The sequence below is a fragment of the Acomys minous genome (genome assembly GCF_964271855.1).
Source record: "Acomys minous genome assembly, chromosome: 2".
In the NCBI taxonomy this organism is placed as follows: domain Eukaryota; kingdom Metazoa; phylum Chordata; class Mammalia; order Rodentia; family Muridae; genus Acomys; species Acomys minous.
In genome coordinates this window covers 78,638,104-78,662,547 of record NC_140484.1, presented here as the reverse complement: position 1 = coordinate 78,662,547, position 24,444 = coordinate 78,638,104, and the positions used below count along the sequence as shown (strand labels likewise).

General features: G+C 40.0%; 1 protein-coding gene across 3 annotated transcripts in view; it reads left to right on the top strand.

The window, feature by feature from the left end:
• The window catches only part of LOC311593063 (phospholipid-transporting ATPase ABCA3-like), a 94,959-nt gene that overhangs the window by 45,613 nt on the left and 24,902 nt on the right, over positions 1 to 24,444 (top strand). For all 3 annotated transcript variants that reach the window (XM_084774137.1, XM_084774136.1, XM_084774138.1), the window contains exons 15-22: positions 652 to 862; positions 4,247 to 4,397; positions 15,200 to 15,298; positions 15,569 to 15,722; positions 16,710 to 17,007; positions 20,491 to 20,737; positions 20,880 to 21,084; positions 22,397 to 22,613. In XM_084774137.1, the coding sequence (XP_084630263.1) occupies positions 652 to 862; positions 4,247 to 4,397; positions 15,200 to 15,298; positions 15,569 to 15,722; positions 16,710 to 17,007; positions 20,491 to 20,737; positions 20,880 to 21,084; positions 22,397 to 22,613 (1,582 nt within the window). The remainder of the gene's footprint in view (positions 1 to 651; positions 863 to 4,246; positions 4,398 to 15,199; positions 15,299 to 15,568; positions 15,723 to 16,709; positions 17,008 to 20,490; positions 20,738 to 20,879; positions 21,085 to 22,396; positions 22,614 to 24,444) is intronic.

The following is a 24,444-nucleotide window of genomic DNA, read 5'->3' as shown; positions in this document are numbered from 1 at the left end:
TGGCACCAACCAAGGACAATACGTTTAGTCATCATCAAACCCCTATCCAGATCTAGCCAAGGGACAGAACATTCTCCACAGTTAAGTGGAGACTGAGGACTGATTTTCACATGAACTCTGGTGCCCCATATTTGGCCCTGTCCCCTTCATGGGGAGGCCTGATGGCACTCGGAGAAAGGATAGCAGGCTACTAAGAAGAGACTTGATACCCTAGCATCATATTCAGGGGAGGAGGTCCCCTTCAGTCACAGTCATAGGGAAGGGGAATGGGGTGAAACAGGAGGGGGGAGGAATGGGAAGATGCATGGGATGGGGTAACAAACAAGATGTAACATGAATGATTTTACTTTTCAATTAAAAAAATAAAAATAAAAAAATAAAAACACAAGTGACACAAACCAAAAACTGACACAGATTTAACACTTTGAAAGCAGCTCCCTCAGACAGAATTCACATCATCAACATCAATGGTATAAAATGACCATGGTTCAGCTTTAATACAGAAGTCCTAGTTTTATATACACTTAATATCTTTGCTCAGTTGGATATTAGGCTTAAAAAGGAAAGGAAAGCAAAAGCAGGCCCAGCACAGGTAGGACACCCTTGAGACCGGTGCGTAATTACAACGTCATAGAATTGCTCCGTCTCTAGGTGGTGATACTTGATGAACCAACATCTGGCATGGACCCAGCCTCAAGGAGGACCACCTGGGATATCCTTCAAGCCTATAAACAGGATCGGACCATCCTGCTAACCACCCACTACATGGACGAAGCTGATGTGCTCGGTGATCGCATTGCCATCATGGTCCAAGGAACCTTGCGGTGCTGTGGCTCTTCCGTCTTCCTGAAAAGACTATATGGTCTATTTCCTTTTATTATTCTTAGACTGTTGGTGCCTAAATAACATTCTTTTATCATAATTCCTATTGGTTTTGTATATACTGATCCTCTATGCTCTGTTTAACATATTCAGCTGGAAGTCCTTTGTATAGTGTTTCTATTTTCTTCAAAATTATTTCCCACTTCTGTGTTTATTGTATTGTCCAATATTGACACTCATTTCTCTCATATGATTTTTGGCTAAATATGATCTAGTGCAATTGCACAAAGATGATGGCTATATACAGAGACACAAAAATAGAGATAAAAGGGAGAGACATAACTTTCTAATTTCCCTGACAATTTCTGGTGTAACTCATTGGCTCTTTAAGTGTACACTGCTTGATTCTGAACTCCCAACCTTTTTCTGCTACTGGTTTATAACTCCATCCTGCTTTTGTGTGAGGGGATTCTTGTCTATCCTTTAACATCTATATTGATTTGTGGTTCTATGTTCTATTCTGGAGCTGGTCCTGTGATCACAGACGAATGAGCACTCCGCTGTTTTATTAGAGTGCTCCCTACTTCTGTTTCTTGTTAAGCTTCTCTTGTTTCAGTGAGAACTGTGACATTTCTCTCTAGACACGCCCAATGCTTGTGAGCTCTCACTTTACTTACCTAGTATGTCTTAGTTTCTGGATCTGTTTCTATTGGCTTTTGCCCCTGGCTAGGCATTATGTGATGCTATCCAGAACCTTTGGACTGTGTTGTTGAATGTTTTGTTGGGGAACTGTATTTCAAGAGTTCTGTGCCTTCTTCCAACATCCAGTGGGAGCATTTTGTGCATTGCTGAGGCCTGCTTTTTCACCTCTGCTAATGTGGGCCCAGAGTACCAATCACTAAGCATATTTCAATTCTATTGCTGAAGCATAAGCCCCATGGCATCTTCATTAAATTTCCTAACCAATCCACCACTTTGGCTTAGCTATGTAAGCTCTAGTCTCTTGTGAGATGATAAAGGGTCTTTTTAAAAAGGTAAATCTAATCTCATAGAGTTCTCTGGGTGTTTATATAGCCTGATAGTCAGCAAAGCCTATAAAGAAGGCACACTTAGGAGGCTTCTGTGCACATTTATTTTCATTTTTATTTGTGTGTGCTGTGTGTGTGCACAGGTGCGCACACTCATGTGCTCACATGTAGAGACCAGGGGAAGAAATTTCTCTTTTTGTCTATGGTTATCTGCCTTATTCCCCCGGGGACAGGATCTCTCATTGAGCCAGAAGCACATAATGATCTCCAAGGCTCTGCCTGTCTTCACCCTCCAACTCTGGGGTTATAGGCATGCCCTCCATGCTGGATGTTTGGGCTGGTGCTAGGAATTCAATCTCAGGTTCTCACACTTACACAGAAAGTGCCTTGCCCACTAAGCCTTCTTCTCTCCAGGTCTGGTGCCAGGGTTATTTTGCTCTGCACTCAAACCATCTTTACCACTTGCAACTGTGGTCTGACTTCGGTTTCCAGGTTCTCAGCCCACCTGTGGCACTGGAAGCTGTCATATTCCCCTTTGCTGCATCTCCATGTAAAGCTCACCTCTGAGCAAAAGTGGAGCAGCTGCACATCGCATCTTGTCTTCCTCTCACAGGCATGGGCACCCTCAGCAGTCTCTTGCCTAACACCTGAAGCTGTCCTTTCACAATTGTCCATTTCTTTCAGATGCTCATGGTGAAAGTTCTGTTAGGACATACTAGCATCATCAAGGCCATGAGCCAGATTCATCCTCATTTATTATGTATGATTTCAATGTATATGTAATTTTTGTTTGATGGAATTTTTATAGAATTTTTGTTATGTAATTTCACAAGGACATTTTTACATTTTCCAATTATTTTCTTCTTTATAACTGTGTTTTTCCATTTGTGGTATTCTCTGCTTTCTTACATTTCTTTCTTTCTTTTTTCTTTTTGCATTCCCATTTGGATCATTTTTAGTGATCTTTTTTCAGGGTTATTGATTGTTTCTTTTTCTCTTTCTATTGTGCTACTGAGACTAAATGACCTCTTTGTACTTTTCTGCTCTTTCCACTGGCTTTCTTTTGTAGTTTTCATCAGTCTGCAAAATTTCTCATTAACTCAACACTTTGTTTTTCTATTTCTAGTAGAGATTGATTAATATATTTATGATGATTATTTTATAGTCTTTATCCTGTAAATTCTACATCTTGGATAATGTCTGCATCTAGTTTTCTATACTATAATAGTATTGTACGTATGATATATGCTTCCTTACTTATTGACATAATTTATATTTTATGAAACAATTACAGTAGAAACTAAAGTATGTAATGCTTATCTGAAAGAAGCATATGCCCTTATCACTGTCAGGCCAAATGTATGAATGATGAAGTAAATAGAAACTATATTTGGGCAATACTGTAATGTGATGCAGCTTTGTTTGGAGTCTGCTCATCACTCTCTAAATGTTTTAGGAAGGAAAAGGAATGTTAGTGTTAAGAGAGCTTGAGACCTACATATAGGACGATGGCACTCCCTTTAGGCTGCAGCCCAAGCACTAACCTCACTGCTACATCTTCTTTGATTTCCATCCCTGCCTCACCCTGTGAAATTCTTCATTGTCCTGACACACTCTTTCTTGCTCTCTTGTACGGTGTCTCACCTCCTTCCCTCCCTCCCTTCCTCCCTTTCTCCCTCCCTCCTTCCGTCCTTCCTTCCCTCTTTCCTCCCACTTCCTTTCTTAAAGAATCTTTGTCAAGTGATGGTCCCAGATACCCAAGAGGCATTTACCTTAGTTTTTCTGTCCAAGCCTCAGGTACCAGAATGCCACTGCTAGGAGCACAAATCATAGAATGCCATGGAGGGTTTCTCTTCATCCCTATCCCACACCTAGCTTTAGATAGACCATGAAGAAGGAGAAACAAGAGGAGAAAGGGGAAGTGGAAGAGTGAGAAGAGAAAAAGGAGGAGGTGTAGGGTGGCAGGGAGGAGATGATGACAGAGTATAGACATAGAATATTTTGTGAATATTTTTCAGATCTTAAAGGGAAAGAATTTGTATTAAATTTATGTAGATTCCGGCATATAACATGGGCACAAGAACACATGTTTAATGACTATTAATCTTGTTTTCTCCAATTTAGCATTAGGAGAAAGAAAGGTCAGATAGCTTTTAATGTTACCTCTGTTTTGTCTGGTTTTCTAACACAGATCATTATTAATCCTCTGTAGAACTATATGTAATTCAATCATTGCATAATGCTGTGCAATGATTGAAGAGAGTTGTAGTCAGATAACTTGTGGCATGCTGTATAGTCCTCCAGCTTACCCAAATCATAGAAAACCAGGTATGGTCGCAGGAGAAGGTGGGAAGTACAAAAACATTTAATCTGGTCTTCTGAATGCATCTTCTCAGGCGTTGGATACCACATAGTCATGGTGAAGGAACCCCACTGTGACACTGATGAAGTCCTGAAACTGCTCCGTGAGTATGCAACCACAGCCACCCTGAAGACGAATGTTGGAAATGAGTTATCTTTTATTCTACCCCATGAATATGCTCCCAGGTGAGAGCCTAGAGAATGTTAACCAGGTAGTTTTCAAATGGTCAGAAATCAACGATGTTTTGTCCTGTTTCTTCTGTCTCAGCAATGAGAGTTCATTTAAGGAGACAAAACTTGTGTCATAGCTGTCAGTCACACTGAAGAGGGACAGATGCCACTGGATTGGTATAGCTTGTTAGAGGTGATTGACAATATTGGGTGTTTTGTTGTCCATGGAGCCAATGTGACTACTAGCGCATCGAGGGAGAAATTAGACAATGAAAAAGTAGTGGCGAAGTGCTTTCCTAGCACATGCAAGGCTCTAAATTCAGACTACAGGAGATCCAAGATGGCGGCAAGCAGTGTGGACTGTGTTTAGAAGCTTCAGTAAACAATTCAGGGAATTGCACAGATTTCTGAACCAGGAACACCTAGGTCCCCACACCACAGCAGCAGGAGTGCTCCACGGTTCAAAAGGACCAGGGTGCAGAGGACATGCATGCCCCTGCACATGGGAGGAGCGTGGATTTTCTAGGATTGGAGCAGCGGCGGCAGCAGCAGCAGTGGCAACAGCAGCAGCAGCAGCAGCAGCAGCAGCGGTTGAGGTTTGCAGCTCAGAGCACTCCAGTGGAGGCAATTGGTGTGGTGGCCGGTGAAAGTTGCTGCAGGAGAGGGGAATCTGGGCAGGATTTGGGTCGCGTGGTGCCTTGAGAACCAAACTGGACTCGGCGGACAGTTCAGCCCCTGAGTCCCAAGTTCAGCTCAGTGTGCAGTGCCATGGAGACATTAGCTCAGCTCAGCAAGCAGTTCTGCCCGAGGCACTAGCTCAGCTCAGCCACAGCTCCCCTGCTGTGACACAGGCTGGGCGGATTGCTCAGTTCCACCCAAGGCGCTATCTCAGCTCAGCGAGCAGTTCTGCCTGAGACTCTAGCTCAGCTCAGCGTATAGTTCTGCTGCTCTGACTCAGGCTGTGGCCAGAACGCAGATTCGGCCCAGAGTCCCTAGCTGGACTTGCCAGGTAGGTTGAGTCCAGAGACTCTAGCTGAGCTTTTGGCACAGTCCTGGCTCTAAGACACTGGTTGGACACAGTGCCCAGTTTGAATCAAAAATTCCTGGCTGAGCTTGGTGGACGGTTCAGGGGATGAGCCTCTAGCTGACCACAACACGCACTTTGGGCCAAAAGCCCCTAGCTGAGCTTGGTGCACAGTCCCACCCCAAAAATTCTGGCTGGACTCTGCATGCATTTTGGGGCCAGAGTCACTAGGAGAGCTCAGCATATGGACTGGGCCCAGAGTCCCTAGCTGAGTTCAGCGGACGGTTTGGGCCCTGAGAATCTAGCTGAGCTTGGCGCGTGGTTGGGGCCCAGTGTCCCTGGGTGGACTTGGCAGGGGACCCAGAAGTCTGTGGATACTTTGTCCTGAACCAATGCTCATTCAGAGACCCAGAACGATTGCAGGACCCACAGTACAGGGGAGCTGAGGATCACTGGCTGTGAGAGTCCAAAACGACAGGGCTAGCCTCCTGCCATCCACGCCAGTGAAGCATCAGAGCTTCCAGCCTAGAAAAATCATGAGAAAACAAGTGAATCTATCATCAGACTCCTTTCACCCAACTCTGGAAGCTACCCAACAAAAACAGAGATGGCAAGATGTCTAAAGGACAGCGTAAAAACATACGCAAAAACCCCAAAACAACATGACGTCTCCAGTTTCCAGTTATCCCAAAGAAAACAACCCAGAGAACTCAAACACAAGGGAAATAAAAAAAATGACCTCAAATCCTTAGTAATGAGGATGATAATGGAGGAAACAAATAAAATTGGTAATTGAATGCAGGAAGATGCAGCTGAACAGGCGAGAGACATAAAAGAAGCACACAGAGTGGAACTGGAAAAATTTGAGGAAAATGCAAACAACCAAATGAAAGAAATCAATAAAACGGTTCAAGTTGTGAAGACCTATAAAGAGCCAATGGACGAAATTTAGGAATATACAAACAATCAGATGAAAAAAAATAAAAAATCAGTTCAAGATCTGAATATGGAAATGGATTCAATGATAAACACAAAGACAGAAGAAAATGAGACCTCAGAGAAGAAGGCGAGCAACACAGAGATAAGCCTTTCTAACAGAATCCAAGAGATGGAAGAACAAATATCAGGTCTAGAAGATACAATCACAAATATCGAAGCAATCATTAAAGAAAATGCCAAATCTGGAAAACTCCTGACACAAAACATCCAAGAAATGAAGGACACCATGAAAAGAAGAAATCTGAGGATAATAGACATTGAAGAAAGAGAAGATATCAGACTCCAAGGTCCAGAAACTATTCTCAACAAAATCATAGAAGAAAATTTCCCCAATCTAAAGAAAGAGATGCCTATAAACATTCAAGAGGCCTTCAGAACACCAAATAGAATTGACCAGAAAGGCCCCATATTTGAACATATCCCTTGGATGGAGATGCCTTGTGGCACTCAGAGGAAAGATAATAGGTCACCAAGGAGAGACTTGATACCCTATGAGCATATACAGGGGGAGGAGGTCCCCCTCAGACACAGACATAGGGGAGGGGAGGGGAGTAGGGGGGAAGTGGGAGGAAGGGAGGAATGGGAGGATACATGGGAGGGGCTAACAAGTGAGATGTAATATGAATAAATTAATTTAAAAAATAAAAATTAATAAAAAAGAAGGCTGTTAAGTATAAACAGATATAAAACACCTAAATATAATATCGATATTTGTATAAAGATAGCTGAACAAATTTATTTGCTATGAAACTATCAAAAAGTAAAGTTGTTATAGTAGGACCAACTATGTATAAAATTGACCATGTAAGTTAAAATAAATTGCCTGAAGCCCATTTTTGAAGCTGCAAATGAACAAGAAAAAATAAGAAATTTAAAAAAAAAAGAATTGACCAGAAAAGAAAACTTCCCGTCACATAATAATCAAAACACAAAACATACAAAATAAAGAAAAAATATTAAGAGCTGTAAGGGAAAAGGGCCAAATAACATTTAATGGCAAACCTATCAGAATAACACCCGAATTCTCAGCAGAGACCATCAAAGCCAGAAGGGCCTGGACAGAGATCCTGCAAACCCTAAGAGACCACAGATGCCAGGCCAGACTACTTTACCCAGCAAAACTATCAATAGCCATTGATGGAGAAAACAAAATATCCCATGACAAAAACAAACTCAACCAGTACCTATCCAGAAATCCAGCTTTACAGAAGGTACTAGAAGGAAAACTCCATCCCAAAGGGTCAAGATACAACCAAAACTACTCAGGAAATAGATAACTGTACCATGGCAAAAACACAACTACACAAATGCTCGACTGGAACCAACATCAAAATTAAGACTCTTAACAGTCACGGGTCATTAATATCTCTCTATGTCAATGGTCTCAATTATCCAATAAAAAGACACAGACTAACTGAATGGGTGCATAAACAACATCCAACATTCTTCTGCATTCAAGAAACACATCTCACCCATAATGATAGGCATTACCTCAGGGTAAAAAGGTTGGAAAAAATATTCCAAGCAAACGGTCACAAGAAGCAAACAGGCTTAGCCATTTTAATATCGAACAAAATAGACTTTCAACCAAAATTAATCAAAAGGGATGAGGAAGGACACTTCATACTCATCAAAGGTAAAGTCAACCAAGATGACATCACAATTCTGAACATCTATGCTCCCAATACAAGGGCACCCACATTTGTAAAAGATCTGCTAAGAAGGCTTAAACCACACATTGATCCCCACACAATAATAGTGGGAGACCTCAACACCCCACTCATACTGAAGGATAAGCCATTGAAACAGAAACTAAGCCGAGAAATAACATCATTAACCAATGCCATGGGTCAAATGGATCTAACAGATATCTATAGAACCTTTCACCCAAACAAGAAAGAATATATCTTCTTCTCTGCACCCCATGGAACCTTCTTCAAAATTGATCACATCGTAGGTCACAAAGCAGGCCTCAACATATACAAGAGGATTGAAATAATACCTTGTATCCTATCAGATCATCATGGGCTTAGGCTGCAATTCAACAACAACATAAATAACAAAAAGCCTACACGTGTGTGGAAACTAAACAATTCTCCCCTAAATGATACCTGAGTCAGGGAAGAAATATAGAAAGAAATCAAGGAGTTTCTAAAATCAATGAAAATGAAGGAACAACATACCCAAATTTGTGGGATACATTGAAAGCAGTGCTAAGAGGAAAATTCATAGCTCTAAGTGCCTTTTTTTTAAAAATTGGAAACATCACACATAAGCATCTTAATGACACAACTGGAAGCCCTAGAAAAAAAAGAAGCAGAAACACCCAAAAGGAGTAGACGTCTGGAAATAATCAAACTCAGGGCTGAAATTAACAAATTAGACACTAAGAAAACAGTCCAAAGAATCAACAAAACCAAGAGCTGGTTCTTTGAGAAAATCAACAAGATTAGACAGACCGTTAGCCAAACTAACTAAAAGGCAGAGAGACAGTATAGAAATCAACAAAATCAGAAATGAAAAGGGAGACATAACAACAGACACTGAAGAAATACAAAGAACCATAAGATCCTACTTTGAAGGCATATATGCCACAAAATTTGAAAATCTACGGGAAATGGATGATTTTCTTAATCAATTTCACTTGCCAAAGTTGAATGAAGAACAGATAAACAAGCTAAATAGTCCCATTTCCCCTACAGAAATTGAAGCAATCATTGATAGTCTCCCAACCAAAAAAAAGCCCAGGGCCAGATCGTTTTAGTGCAGAATTCTACCAGACCTTCAAGGGCAAGCTAATACCGATACTCTTCAAGCTACTCCAAAAGATAGAAATGGATGGAACATTACCAAATTCATTCTGAGGCCATAGCCACATTGATACCTAAACCTCACAAAGACTCAACAAAGAAAGAGAATTTCAGACCAATTTCTCTTATGAACATAGATGCAAAAATACTAAATAAAATACTTGCAAAACAAATACAAGAACACATCAAAGATATCATTCATCATGACCAAGTAGGGTTCATTCCAGGCATGCAGGGATGGTTTAATATATGGAAATCCATCAATGTAATCCATCATATAAACAAACTGAAGATAAAAAACCACATGATCATCTCTTTAGATGCAGAGAAAGCATTTGATAAAATCCAACACCCATTCATGTTTAAAGTTTTAGAGAGATTGGGAATACGAGGCACTTTCCTCAACATAATAAAGGCTATATACAGCAAGCCAATAGCCAAAATCAAAGTAAATGGTGAGATACTCAAGGAAATTCCTCTAAAATCAGGAACAAGGCAAGGCTGCCCACTCTCTCCATATCTCTTCAATATAGTACTCGAAATTCTAGCCAGAGCAATAAGACAACAAAAGGAGATCAAGGGTATCCAAATGGGAAAGGAGGAAGTCAAATTATTCCTATTTGCAGATGATATGATAGTCTACATAAGTGACCCTCAAAATTCCACCAGAGAACTCCTACAGCTGATAAACACCTTCAGCAAATTGGCTGGATACAAAATTAACTCAAAAAAGTCTGTAGCCTTCCTATACACAAATGACAAGCTTGCAGAGGAAGAAATTAGGAAAACCACACCCTTCACATTAGCCACAAGCAATATAAAATATATAGGAGTTACTCTAACTAAGCAAGTGAAGGACTTGCTTGAAAAAAAAATTCAAAACTCTGAAGAAAGAGATTGAAGATGACATGAGAAGATGGAATGATATTCCTTGCTCATGGATCGGGAGAATTAACATAGTAAAAATGGCCATCCTACGAAAAGCAATCTACAGATTCAATGTAATCCCTATCAAAATACCTACACAGTTTTTTAAAGACATTGAACGTTCAATTCTGAACTTCATATGGAAAAAAACCCAGAATAGCTAAAACAATCTTGTACAATAAAAGATCCTCCGGAGGAATCTCCATACCTGATCTCAAACTGTACTATAAAGCAATAGTAATTAAAACAGCATGGTACTGGCACAGCAACAGGCTGGTTGATCAGGGGAATCAAATCAAACACCCAGATATGAATCCACACACATATGGTCACTTGATTTTCGACAAAGAAGCCAAATCCATTCAACGGAAAAAGGATAGCATCTTCAACAAATGGTGCTGGTCTAACTGGATATCTATGTGTAAAAAATGCAACTGGACCCATATTTGTCACCTTGCACAAAACTCAAATCCAAGTGGATCAAAGACCTCAACATAAAACCAGAGACCCTAAGTCACTTAGAAGAAAAAGTGAGGAAGAGCCTGGAACATATTGGCACAGGAGACAACTTCCTGAACAGAACACCAACAGCCCAGGCCTTAACGTCAACAATCAATAAGTGGGACCTCATGAGGCTGAGAAGCTTCTGTAAGGCAGGAGACACTGTCAAGAGAACAAAGCGACAGCCTACAGACTGGGAAAAGATCTTCATCAACCCTACATCTGACAAAGGTCTAATATCCAAAATATATAAAGAACTCAAGAAATTAAACACCACCAAACCAAATAACCCACTTGAGAAATGGGGCTTGGACCTAAACAGAGAATTCTCAACAGAGGAATATCAAATGGCTGAGAAACACTTAAAGAAATGCTCAACCTCCTTAGTCATCAGGGAAATGCAAACCAAAACAACTCTGAGATTCCATCTTACACCCATCAGAATGGCTAAGATAAAAAAATTCAAGCGACATCACATGCTGGCGAGGATGTGGAGAGAGAGGAACACTCCTTCATTGCTGGTGGGAATGCAAACTAGTACAGCCACTTTGGAAATCTATCTGGTGCTATCTCAGAAAACTGGGAATAGAGTTACCTCAAGACCCAGCTATTCCACTCCTTGGAATATACCCAGAAGATGCTCCAGCACACAACAAGAAAATTTGCTCAACCATGTTCATAGCAGCCTTATTCATAATAGCCAGAACATGGAAACAGCCTAAGTGCCCCTCAATAGAAGAATGGATAAAGAAACTGTGATACATATACACTATGGAATACTACTCAGCTATTAAAAACAAGGAATTCCCAAAATTTGTGGACAAATGGATTGAGCTAGAAAAGATCATAATGAGTGAGTTGACCCAGAAGCAGAAAGACTCAAATGGTATATACTCACTTATATCTGCATACTAGCCTAAGAGGCATGTCCCACGAAACCCTTCACTTACCAGGAAACTGGAACAGAGGGGAGGACATCCTATTGGGACTCTAGATGGGAGAAACATGAGAGAATAGCAAAATAGAAGGATCCAGAGGGTCCTAGAAACCTATAAGTAGAACATTATGATAGGCAGATTTGGGCCCAGGGGTCCCACTCAAACTAAGGCACCAGCCAAGGACAATACAGGTGGTAAACTTTAAACCCCTACCCAGATCTAGCCAATGGACAGAACATTCTCCACAGTTGAGTGGAGAGTGGGGTATGACTTTCACACAAACTCTGGTGCCTCATATTTGACCATGTCCCCTGGAGGGGGAGAGCTGGTGGCACTCAGAGGAAGCTTAGCAGGCTACCAAGAAGAGACTTGATACCCTATGAGCATATACAGGGGGAGGAAATCCCCCTCAGGAACAGTCATAGGGGAGGGGAATAAGGGGAAAATGGGAGGGAGGGAAGAATGGGAGGATACAAGAGATGAGATAACCGTTGAGATGTAACAAGAATAAATTAACAAAAAACTTTTAAAAATAAAAAAAAATAAATTCAGACCACACATATACACTCCACCACTACCAATAATAAGTTTTTTTCTTTTTAAAAGGTATTTTATTTTTGTACATATACTTTTATATTATTATATATATAGACAATAGATTATCTATTGCCAAGAAGAAACATGACACAATCAGGAGTTATAAAAGTATTATATTCTTAGTGGTTTGGCTATTTGTATTTGATTGCAGGTATGTATCACCTTACCTAGTTTTTAAAACTATTATTATTCTTTGATAAGGTGATATATATCTGTAATCCTAGAATGAGACATGAAACAGAGTTATGGGTTTGAAGCCATCATGAGCCATAAAGTGAAACATTGTCTCAAAAATATAATGAAAAAATAACTAGGACACCTTAAATGTTGGTTCTTGGGGTAAGGGTGACAAAAACCCACCAGGAATATGTAGTTGGTGTGTGATCCATTAGTGTGTCATCTAAAAATGAACCAGAACAAAGCCCCAGTCATAAACTGGGGTAAAATAATGAAATGTAACAGAAAGTCTGAAATAAAATTCTAGGTATATTGCCTTAGCAACAGCTACAGTTGAATCGGTTACTAAAGGTGAAAGGCAGAGTTGATGTTCACACCTTAGCTGTGTGTGGCACTTATGGTCCATCTGGAGCCACAGAATCTTTCTAAAGGAGACTCCTAGATAAAACACTTGCTACAGCTCCCCAACCCCCGAGTCTACCTGTGTGTCTTGATTCATGTGGACATAAGTGACATCCTCAGAAGAGATCAGAAGCACACCTAAACACAGAAGGACTTGGAAACCAATGACAATGAATCATGTGGACAGGAGGAAGTTCATGAGGTGGGTAACTCAGGGTTGATTTCTGAGCCACAGAGTCAGATACAGGATAGCAGGACCAGACAGAAGGAAATAAAAATGTTGACCTTAAAGATGTTTTCTCTGGGAGAGGTTTAAACTAATAAATGAGAAGTATAATTTCAATAAAAATAAATATCTGTGAATCCAGTTACTTCAGAATATACTATGAAAACAGTGAAATGATGCTTAAGTCGCCAGTGAGTTCCATGCCAGCTACCCTTCTGATGGCTGACAGTGCTTGAGCACTTACCATCTGCCAGACACTGTTCTAACATCTGTTTGCCTGAAGGAGCAACAAGGAAGAGAACCAAAGGACCTCCATGCGGTATGCCTGTTCTCGGGGTCACTGGGTGCATCAGCAGGAGAATCTTGAGGTTTAAAACTGTGTTGTAACATTTTGTCAAGCAATGATGAGACTGGTAAGAATGAAACTGAACTTTAGAACACAACTGTGGGATGGCATGTAACAGTTTAAGGGAAGATATGTAATTGGTATGAGATGCTGCTTCACATTGCTATTGTCACGTACACTTAAAACACTTGGACTGGGAGATAGAGATGGTCTGGGGTAACAGTGGGCTACAGTAAGTAGAGAAAAATTGTGTAAAACTCTCTCGAGCTACAAGGAAGACTTGTACAATGTATTCTAATGAGAGTCAGGCAATATTACACAGTAAAGGGAATGATTCGGGGGAAGAGCCTCATGAGTTTAAGACGTTATCTGATGCTTCCCTGAATTTTCTTCTTATTTTGTACATTTTCACGTTACTCTGTTGTCTCCCTTCTTGTACAGGAGAGTTTCATTTGATTCCATCTCATAGCTTGTTTTTATGTTTGTTGCCCATATTTTCAAGATTTTACTTAAAACAGAAAAACAAAACAAAAAACCTTGTCTAGACCAATGTTATGAATAATTTCCTCTAGCCTCTTTTTATAGTTTCACAGTAAGAAATATGGGATGTAATGTCATCTTCTGCATGTGACCTGCAGTTTTCCAAGCATCTCAACTGCAGAAGATAAAATACATTTTAAAATAAACAAAGTATCCAAAACATCACAAATTGCCCCCCAAAGAAGGCATACAAACAGCCAGAAAATATGTGGATAAATACTCAGTAACACACAATGCTGGGAAATACAAATCAAAATCTTACACCTCTTCAGAGGGCATTATCCCACAGGACACCAGGAATAAATGATGAGATGTTTCTGTTCTGTCTATAAGCTCAAGGTGTGCATCCAGAACTCTGTAAAAAGTCATGCAAAGACAAACCTCAAATATAGCGTAAATTATTTGTTTTTCCATAGAGAGAATTGGGTTTTCCCAACACTGAAAACATGTGGAGATGAGTTCTGTTGTTCCACCATTGGAAAGGTGATAGGGATGACTTCCAGACCTGGAAGTTTCTGTAAAAGATAACTTTTGTACAGAATGTTCTATGAGATCTTCCTAGATTTAAAAAATGTTGTTTAAAAGACGATTTTTCTACAGTTCATTTGACTCCATTATTATAGTTTAATGCAGTTTAACTTTCATAGATTTTCATGGTTATTCAACAACAGTTTACCCATCCTATGGTTTTTGGGAGTTTTTTTGTTTGTTTGTTAGTTTGTTTGTTTGCTAAGCAATAGAAACCATGGCATATATAAGTAAGATAAGCTAATTCATGTCAACTAGCTAAAATTATGAACACTGAGTATCTTTTAAATTTAGACTTTCATTCTTTGAAACTTTGATACAAGTAAACAACGTAGTACCTTCATCATATACACATCCACCATGACCCTCCAGCTCTTCCCACACATTTTCCTCCCAACTTCATATCTTTAAAAAAATAAACCACTGAGTCCAGTTTGTGTTGCCCAATGTACATGGGTGAAAAGTCAACTACTAGGACATGGGCAACCTTAAAGTGGCCATGCCTCCAAAGAATAATGACTTCTTATCTATCAGCATATCAACTGCCAATCTCATCATAGATTATCTTAACAGTTTTATTAGAAAATCAAAATTATAAGCGTCCAAGAATAAAGCACCATGGAAACAATACATGACAGGAGTCTTGTGTCTTGCTTTTTCTGTATCTCACCTTTCTGAATTAACAGAAGCATGAAATTACAATAAACATTGAAGTTCTGGTGAGAGGAGATCCCTTTCAAATAGAAAGGAGGATGAAAACCGTGTCTTTTAGTCCCAACCTGTCTTCTTCTCCTACTTGTAGGTTTGAAGCTCTCTTCACTGCTCTGGAAGAGAACCAAGAAAATCTTGGCATTTCTAGCTTTGGTGTCTCTATCACTACCATGGAAGAAGTGTTCCTTAGGTAAGTAAGAGTACTTAGGAAAAAAAGGAATCCTCAGAGGGAAGATTCTTTGTAAGCTCGCCAGACTTTGAGGTTCCACACTTTAGAAATTGAAGCATGACAAGGTTGGGAGGTGGGCTGGTGCTTGGGAGTGAAGTCACCATCACTGTGTTGCCACTAAACCATGAACCACCTAAGGGATCTGTGAAGTCAGGGGTTACAACTCACTTCTTCAGGTAAGGGATAGTGGGATAAGGCTGAAATGACAAGCTTTGTTTGTTTTTACAATAGGGTCAGTCACATGGAAGATTCAAAACTAGATGTCCAAGCTGCTCAGTCTCCCTCAGTGGGAAGCAAAGACAACACGAACAAGGATGTTCCAAGCAGCATGAGAGCAGGCTTTCCTAGCCAGAGTGAAGACCTGCCCGTTGTGTTTAACACTGGGGTAAGAACCTTTACTAAGAATCATGTGTCAGTTGGACAGGGCACAATAGTTTTGTTTTGTATTAATACATGAATCAAAAGAGTAAAGAGTTCCCGGCCACTGCAGAACCAACCTAGTGTGGGAAAGTTGGGACCTTGGCCTAGCCAATGTTTAAATAAGAAGGGATGGCTTCTAGAAAAACGTATCAGCTATTTACTGTCACTACCATTATTCTGCAATTCTTTTGTTTTCTTGTTTTTTCTGGATTAAAAATCCAGAAACATATCTGTTCCTTCAAATTGCCATAAGTATACTAGAGGGCCTGGTTTTTCAAATGATCAACATGGAATGTATTCTAAGGTTTCCAAGAGGAATAGTTACCACAGATGAGATTGTTTCCAGATCGGTGAGGTCCTCATCATGGAAACATGATGCTTGGGCTGCCAAGCATTTCTTTCCTTGCTAATGTATCTTCTATTGCAGCTATAAAGCATGCTGGACATAGTGGTTACCAGGAGTCAGCCTGTTGGCATTCTTAGTATTGTATACAACATTCAGTTTAGGCTCCTTACATAATATGCTACACCAGGAGTCACACAACTCAATGTAAAGAGATAACAAGTACTGAGGGCTCTATGGACCACATGGTCTCTATCACTGTCACTCAGCAATCATTGCACAAGAGGCATCCATAAAGGTACAGGAACACATGTGCTTAGCCGCATCCTAGTAAAAAGTTATTTACAAAAAGGCCATGGTTTGTTGTGCCTCGCCTTATACTAACAGGTGGGTGATAACATTATTGAGTGACACATCATAGGTGTGGGGTCTCCTCCAAGAATTTATTTACTTACATAAGCTGTATGTGTTTTAACATGTGCATATTTATCACATGAAGCTTTTACCCCACACAATTTCAGAAACACTGATGTCGATGAATTTCAGTGTGAATGATGTAGCAAGGTCTGGAGGTTGCGGTGATGCTGTGTTTCTCTCTTCTTCATTCAGTGTTCCCTCTACTGTCAGCAGTTCCACGCCATGTTCATGAAGAGGTTGATGTTCAATTGGCGAAACAGGAGGGTGCTTTTGGTGCAGATACTGGGGCTTGTCTTTTCTACTCTCTTTCTCCTCAAGTCTCGTGACCTTAAATATGATGATGAGAAAATGAGGCAAATGAATTTGGATGAATACGGTGAAACTGTTGTGCCTTTTTCTATTTCTGGGAAATCTAATTTGACAACAAGTCTCTTAACACACCTCGAGAATATGTTAAAACCCGGCAACCACAAGCTTAAGGAAGTACAAGGTAAGGCTATCCCAGATTCCCCTGGGTCACTGCCAAATAAAGATCTTAACTGTAACATATTAACTTGCTCCATTCTTTTCTTGACACTCATTATACCACAGTTGCTATGTGTTCATGGGTGTAGTCACCATGTCAAGTTCAAAAGACAGCACTTTATAGCACTTTTCCCCGTCCTCTGGCATTTACATTCTTTCTGCCCCCTTTTCTGTGATGTTCCCTGAGCCATGGTTAGGGTGTTAATATAGATGTCCCATTTAACCCTGAGCACCCAGTCTCTTATTCTAAATACAGTTAGCAGTTATGCAACTTTTCATTAGCTGTTGCCCATTGCAAAATTTAATAATAATAATAATAATAATAATAATAATAATAATAATAAGAAGAAGAAGAAGAAGAAGAAGAAGAAGAAGAAGAAGAAGAAGAAGAAGAAGAAGCTTCTCTGGTCATGATCTAGTGGCCTCAGGTCTATTGGCAAAAACGTAAATATTTAGTCACCAATTTGACAATATGGCCATTTAGCAGAATAACAGTAGCAGGTTTTATCCTAGAGCCTATGACCTCCCTCTCCATGGGTTTTTGATCAGTAATTCAGTACTATGCATGAAATTCTCTCCCATGGAGCAGATCTCAAATCCAATCATAGAGTGATTAGTGACCCCATGACAAGCATGCCACCACTGTACCAGTGGTAGGATCTTACCAGGTAGGTCCATTTGAAGCACACAGTCCAGTACTATTAACTCTTTTTTTCCAGTGGTCTCTACAGAATCTTCCAGGACTATGAAAGCTAGCCTAATAGGTAGGAGGTTTCATGATCTATTGGGGATTAATTTTTCTCTGTCCTTTAGCCCAAATGTGTAGCATCTTCTGTCATAGGGTCTTATTGTGATGTTATGGTGAGTAGCCAAGTCAAGAGCAATAGCCTGTGTTGTTCTGAAGATCTCTGGGGCCTCAGTGACCAGTAATTGCACGGAATCCTGTAAGTGCCCATGTCTTGCACTGAGACTGTGATTTCCTGTCAATTCTGGGAGCAGTGAAACACTGGAAATCTTTTAAGCTGCACCATAAATTGGGTGACTGTGAACTCTGAAAGGGTATTTTGGCATCACAGTAGCACATGCAGCCTTGCCTGCCTTCTCAGAACAAAACTGCCCTGCATTTATTTAGAAGCACATCTCTTGTGAGCTTCATCACACCAAAGAACTGCGCATTGCTCATCTGCCTCCCTACTTAGATTATGGGGAAATGAGAACCTCCTTTATATCTCTAGCTCCTAGTTCCTGTCACACAACAAGCATGCAGTTCAGCATAATCTTCTCAGGTGAGACGCAGGGAAAGCATTGGAAAATGGAGAGACTACATTCAAGTCAGCTGTAGCATTACAGTGGCAGCCTAGACAAGGGAACAAGAATACGGCTAGAGGAAAGAGGGTGCGTTCTTAAGGGGACTGCATGGATGTTATTCTCTCACAGGTGGAGGAGAGTCAGAGTAAGCACCATTTGTTTGTAGAGTTTTGCTTACATTTTTATTTTGTGGTTTATGTAGGTTTACAAAGCATTAAGAGGCCTTGGTACCTTAGTCCCATGCTAACTCCCTGTCTACTTCTGTCCTTATTCCTGGAAACCAGTAGTCTCTATCCTGTTTCTATAGATTGATAATTCCAAGAGTAATACAAAAATGGAATCACACAGTGTGTAATACTTTGGAATGAACAATTTCACTTAGTGTGATTTTCTGATAATTGTATGTCTCCAGCGTTGGTCTCTTTAATTGCTAACTACTGTTCTATCATATGAGCATTCCACAGTTTATTTAGCCATTTGCTCATTGAAAGACATCTAAAGTTTTCCTAGTAAGCAAAACTTAAGTAAAGCTGACATTTTTGTGTGAATGTGTATCTTCATTTCTCTTTGTTATATGAGAATCGCATGTATAATTCTATGAGGGAACTTTTCAGAGTACTCTGAAGTTTTACATTTCCAATGGCAATATGTAAGTGTCCCAGTTCTTCTGTATCTTAAACTTTATTCCTCATGGATCTACTTGAGTATGTAATTATGGTTCACATACTGGCATCACGTGCAGAATTTATTTTCATACACTGAGTCAGCCTTATAGTTTCGAGATACATTCCACTTCTCAGGGGGCATAATTCTTTATATATTACATTTGTGTTTCTTTGATGGTAAAGTAATTCTACCTTATAAAAATAGACTAAGAAGTAGATTGGTGAATAAAGACAAGAGGTTTGAAAATGATGATGATGAAGTGCTAATGGGTCTACACATGCCTTATGGTTAATTTGATGTCAGTTTGACTGGGTTAAAGGATGCACCTACAGCTGGTAAAACACATTTCCAAGTGTGCCTGTCAGGGTACTTCCAGAATAGACCAGTGTTGCAACCGGTATGCACAGTGAAATTTTTTGCAAACTAAAAGCCACGTAGGTGGGCATCATTCAACCCGCTGTGGGGCTGTGTAGAGCCTTATTAGAAGCTGGATGGCGTTTGTATAAGGCTTAGTCTGTCTCCTCCTCACGACTGTGCAGGATATGATGTTCGTGGGCTGCACTGAGATTCTGGAGACTTGCAGGCTTTCCTACCACTTAGAAGGGAGAAGGATGCTGGGCTTCCCTCAATACTTTTATTCTTCTCATAGTCTTGACCAAGAATATTGTTTCTTTCTAGCTCTATGGTAATCTCAAAAGGTGATTTTAAAAATCTTTTTTTTTCCTTTTTTAAATTTATTTATTTACTTATTTTTCCTTTATTAATTTATTCTTGTTACACCTCAATGGTTATCCCATTCCTTGTATCCTCCCATTCTTCCCTCCCTCCCATTTTCCCCTTATTCCCCTCCCCTATGACTGTTCCTGAGGGGGATTACCTCCCCCTGTATATGTTCATAGGGGTCCCGCTCAAACTAAGGCACCAGCCAAGGACAATCCAGGTGGTAAACCTTAAACCCCTACCCAGATCTAGCCAATGGACAGAACACAGTAGAGTGGAGAGTGGGATATTACTTTCTCACATTCTCTGGTGCCTCACCTTTGACCATGTCCCCTGGAGGGGGAGACCTGGTGGCACTCAGAGGAAGGACAGCAGGTTACCAAGGAGAGACTTGATACCCTATGATTTTAAAAATCTTTCACCTAGTTTTTCCATTTTACCGGAAGAGAGTTTTGTGAACTCTGTGATGTGAGTGAAATTTCTTTCCAACCTGTTAAAGACAGGTGAGTCAAAGGAGTACATCAGGCTGTGTTTTCTCAGCAAAACTGTAGTTTGGGTTATGGTAAACACAATACAAAATTCCAGGATTTAATGGTGGAATAACGAATGTTTTTTCAGGGTCACAACGAATGTTTGAAATAATTACTTCGACAAAGTTTAAAGTGGCCAGAAGCACAGTTATTTGCTCTTGGATGGCATAATTGGCCTGATCTGTATGTTGGAGCCACTGACCTGTATTGCGTCTTCACCCTAGGTGACCTGCTCAAATACTTGGAGGGAAGCGAAGACTGCATTCGTTTATGTATTATTGCACTTTCCATCAAGGTGGCTGCAAATAGAACAAAGCTCACCGTTCTGTTCAACAACCAAGCATACCATTCGCCGTCTCTCGCCCTGGCAGTTTTAGACAACACTCTTTTCATGTCACTTTCCGGTGCCGATGCTTTATTAACAGTCTCCAACAAACCTCAGCCACGCCCCCATGATAAAGAAGGTCTAGGGTATGGCTTTCGTTGTTGCTTTCTTCCTTTGTTTGTTTTACTTTTGCACTGGAAATGCGTTCTTCCCACCCTGTCCAATTATATTCCTGTGATTAAAAATATCGGTATCTTCTGCTGTATCCTCTTTTTGTCCCTGCCGTAGGAGTGCAGAAGGGAAGGTGGTTGCCTTAAAGATTCAGCTGGGCATGGCTCTTTTGGTCAGCGGCTTTTGCCTCCTCACAGTGTCTGAGAGAACCACCAAGGCAAAGCACCTGCAGTTCCTGAGTGGGGTCTCTGTCCTTGTGTACTGGCTCTCTGCTCTGCTGTTTGACCTCATCATCTTCTTCATTTCCTGCTGCTTACTACTGGTGAGGGGCAGGCGATGTTTGTAGGACTTCATTTCCCTTTAGTTCCACAAGCAAAGTCTCTCCTCTAACTAATGTTGTCACAAACCTAGCTATGCCAATAAACAACCATGCTAGTTATCTTACAAAGCACATTTCAGTGCCGGGAATGGTGGTACCTGTCTGGAATCTCTGCACCTGGGAGGTACAGGCAGGAAGAGTAGGCTGCCTACTTAGTTATTTAGACCCTGTCAAAATAAATAAATAATACAAAAGTCTTACAGTAGACTAAGAAAATAACTTTAAAATGCTTTGTTGTAATAAAGTAACTGTTCTTTGTCATAGCACACGTGTGTCTTCTGGACTAATTTCCTAGTCTTTTTCCTTTAGCTTTTGCTGAGTCTTAAAACTTTTCAAAGTAGCAAGCATCTTTGCTGTAATGTTTCATACTAGCCAAATGTGTTAGATTTTGCCCTAGTAGTCCAAGCTAGATTATTGCCACCTCTCCTAGTTTTAAGTCTCTGTTCATTTATTTTAAATCTTTTTCTCCAAATACTTGTTAGGATGGCTATTACAAAAAATACTATAAAGTAACTAGTTTTGGAAAAATTGGAAACTTTAGTACCTATTGGTGGAAATCGGGAAGAAGGATGCTGCCAGGAACAAGGTGGCTGGGTTCTCACTGTATTTAATGATATTGTCATGTAATTAAATATCCCACTACTAGATGTAAGAGACAGAGGCAGAATCCCAAAGATTTATTATCATTCTTACTTTTGATATATACTAATGATGGTAGTCAAACGTGGAGGAGACCTCAATGACCAGCAACAGATGCATGGAGAGAGCACAGCATCATTTAGCCTTAGAAAGATGTTGCTCCCTACATTTGCTGTTACTGCAGATGAATGCAGCAACCACCCAAAGCCAAATACTGTATGAGATTTATGAAACAGCCAAACTCAGAGAACCAGAGTGTGGAATGGTGGTTTCCAGGACCAAGGAGGAGATTCAAACATGATTCTGACGTAGGTCTTCCTATGCTTCCTTATCTAGTTTTCCACGTGAATAATAAATGTCTAAGAGGGCGGTCCTGGAATGAATGGGAGAAGTAGGCTAGACCCATGAAGCCTAACTTAAAAACAATAGATATCAGTGAGACAAAACTGATGCAAACTTTAGAGAAAGCATCTACTTTCTATGAAAGCTGCTAGCTGTCCTTAGTGTGAGAGTCTAGGAAGGGAGGGACAGAGACAAAGACAGAGAGACAGAGAGACAGAGAGGAGAGAGAGAGAGATCCCTGGCCTCACCTTTGTCTCTGTACCCTCTGTTTCAGGTTGTGTTCAAATACTGCAAGATTGATATTTATGTCACAGGCTATCACATTCTGGAAACGATGCTGATCCTCACACTGTTCGGATGGTCTGCCATTCCCCTCACATACCTGATGAGCTTCCTGTTTTCTAAAAGCACCTCTGCCTACATCAAACTTATCACATTCTATTACATCTCTGGCATCTTAAGTATCTTGCTAGATACCATAATAGAAGCTAGTAAGTGTGTGGGCTTCACAAAATGTCCCCTTCCCCAGAGAAGGCAAAAGAATAAATCAGTAGCAGCAATGGTCCTCAAAAGATGGACATTAGTAGACAGCTAAGTTCTAGGGCTTTGGCTACACCTGTGTCAGACATAGTTCAACAACCTTCAGTTTCTAGGGTCATCTACTCAGCATGCTCCACGCAGAAGCATCTCCCTTAAGAATTTGTAAGTACTCACACACATTTTATTCTAAAATTATAGTAACCATGATAAAAAAAATGATAGTTTGTTTTAACTAATTTCATCTGGCAGTGGTCCAAGGTGAGTAGTAAAAACATGTATAAATTCCCTGAATTCCAGATAATCTTACACTTACATTCTATATAAAATAAGATTTTATTTTTTACTTGCTTTTATTTTTGTGTATGTGTGCCTGCTTGTCTGTATGTATAGCATGTGCATACAGCTGTCTCTGGAGACCAGGATAGGGCATCAAAACCCCTGGAATTGAAGATATATAGTGGTTTAAGTCACCGTGTGGGCTGAGAACTGAACTCAAGTCCTCGCAAGATTAGTCAGTGCTTTTAACTGCTAAGCCACTTGAATAACAGAGTCTGTAACAGAGTCTCAGAAGCATAAACAAACATATTTCCGAAGTGTTTACAAATAAAACCTTTGTAATGAAACCTTTAACCTTTAAATGAAAATAATTAAACTCACAATGTGGTTAGGCAAGAGAAATCCATTTGATGAACAGTACTGTACATCAAAGTGATTGTTCTTCATAGTAATATATATTCAAACATTTAAAAGAGATTATTTTAAATAATGTCACTACAAATGAAAATATCTGATGTGATGGGTACATTATTCTTATTTTATCATTCCACAATATGTACAACTAGCATAACATCATATATTATTCCATAAATATATACAATTATTACATGTCAATTAAAAATAAAGCTAAAACAGCTTGGGTAGATTAAGTTTTAAAATGTCATCCCTGGTTAAAGTGAGAAGTAGTAGATTAAAGATTAAGACACAATAAATACAGTTAAGATAGCCCATGACATAGAAACAACAAGAAAATGAAAATTTAAAATCACTGAAGGATAGAGAACTTCTAATACATAGCCAAATAAAATTTAGAACAAAATTGTAGAAGACAAAGAATTAGAATTTCAACATTTTAGAATCTCCAGACTTGTTCACAGACAGACATCTTTAGTTTCAGAAACTTCCTTCACCTGGTTCCAGCAGGTGAAAAAGCAGACCTTGAGGCTAAAGGAATATTGCAGCTTCAGCCTCAGTTACAGCCGCAGCACAGAAAGTGGTGTGCCTAATGTCCAGTGTCACTGCTAAAGGATCACGTTAAAGTATAACTTTAAAGTGTAACTTGCAAAGCACAATATGTCCGGTACAGAAGGAGGAAGAGGAAGGGGGAGAGAATAAAATGGAAAATAGTAAACAGAAATGTAATGTTCAAGTCATTATGCGCACTAAACATCAGTAATAAAGCTAAATGACACAACAGGATCATTAGATAAATGACACAATATCTTAAAAGAAGATTTGTATGCACCTTTCTTAGAACTGGTGGACAAGCCAGTGGTGAGAAGTCGACAGATAGTACCCACTGAGCAAACTGTTCACTGGGTGTGAGTTAATGGGCACAGATGTCTATAGAATCCCAACCAAGCATATTGTTTCATAACATCTGAGAGGCCAAGCAGATGATGCTCTGTCTAGGATAACACATAAGGGAAATAAAAGCCTTCATCATTGTGCTATTGCATCACAAACCAGCAGCAAAAGGTAATGGGAACAGGATCATATCCCTGA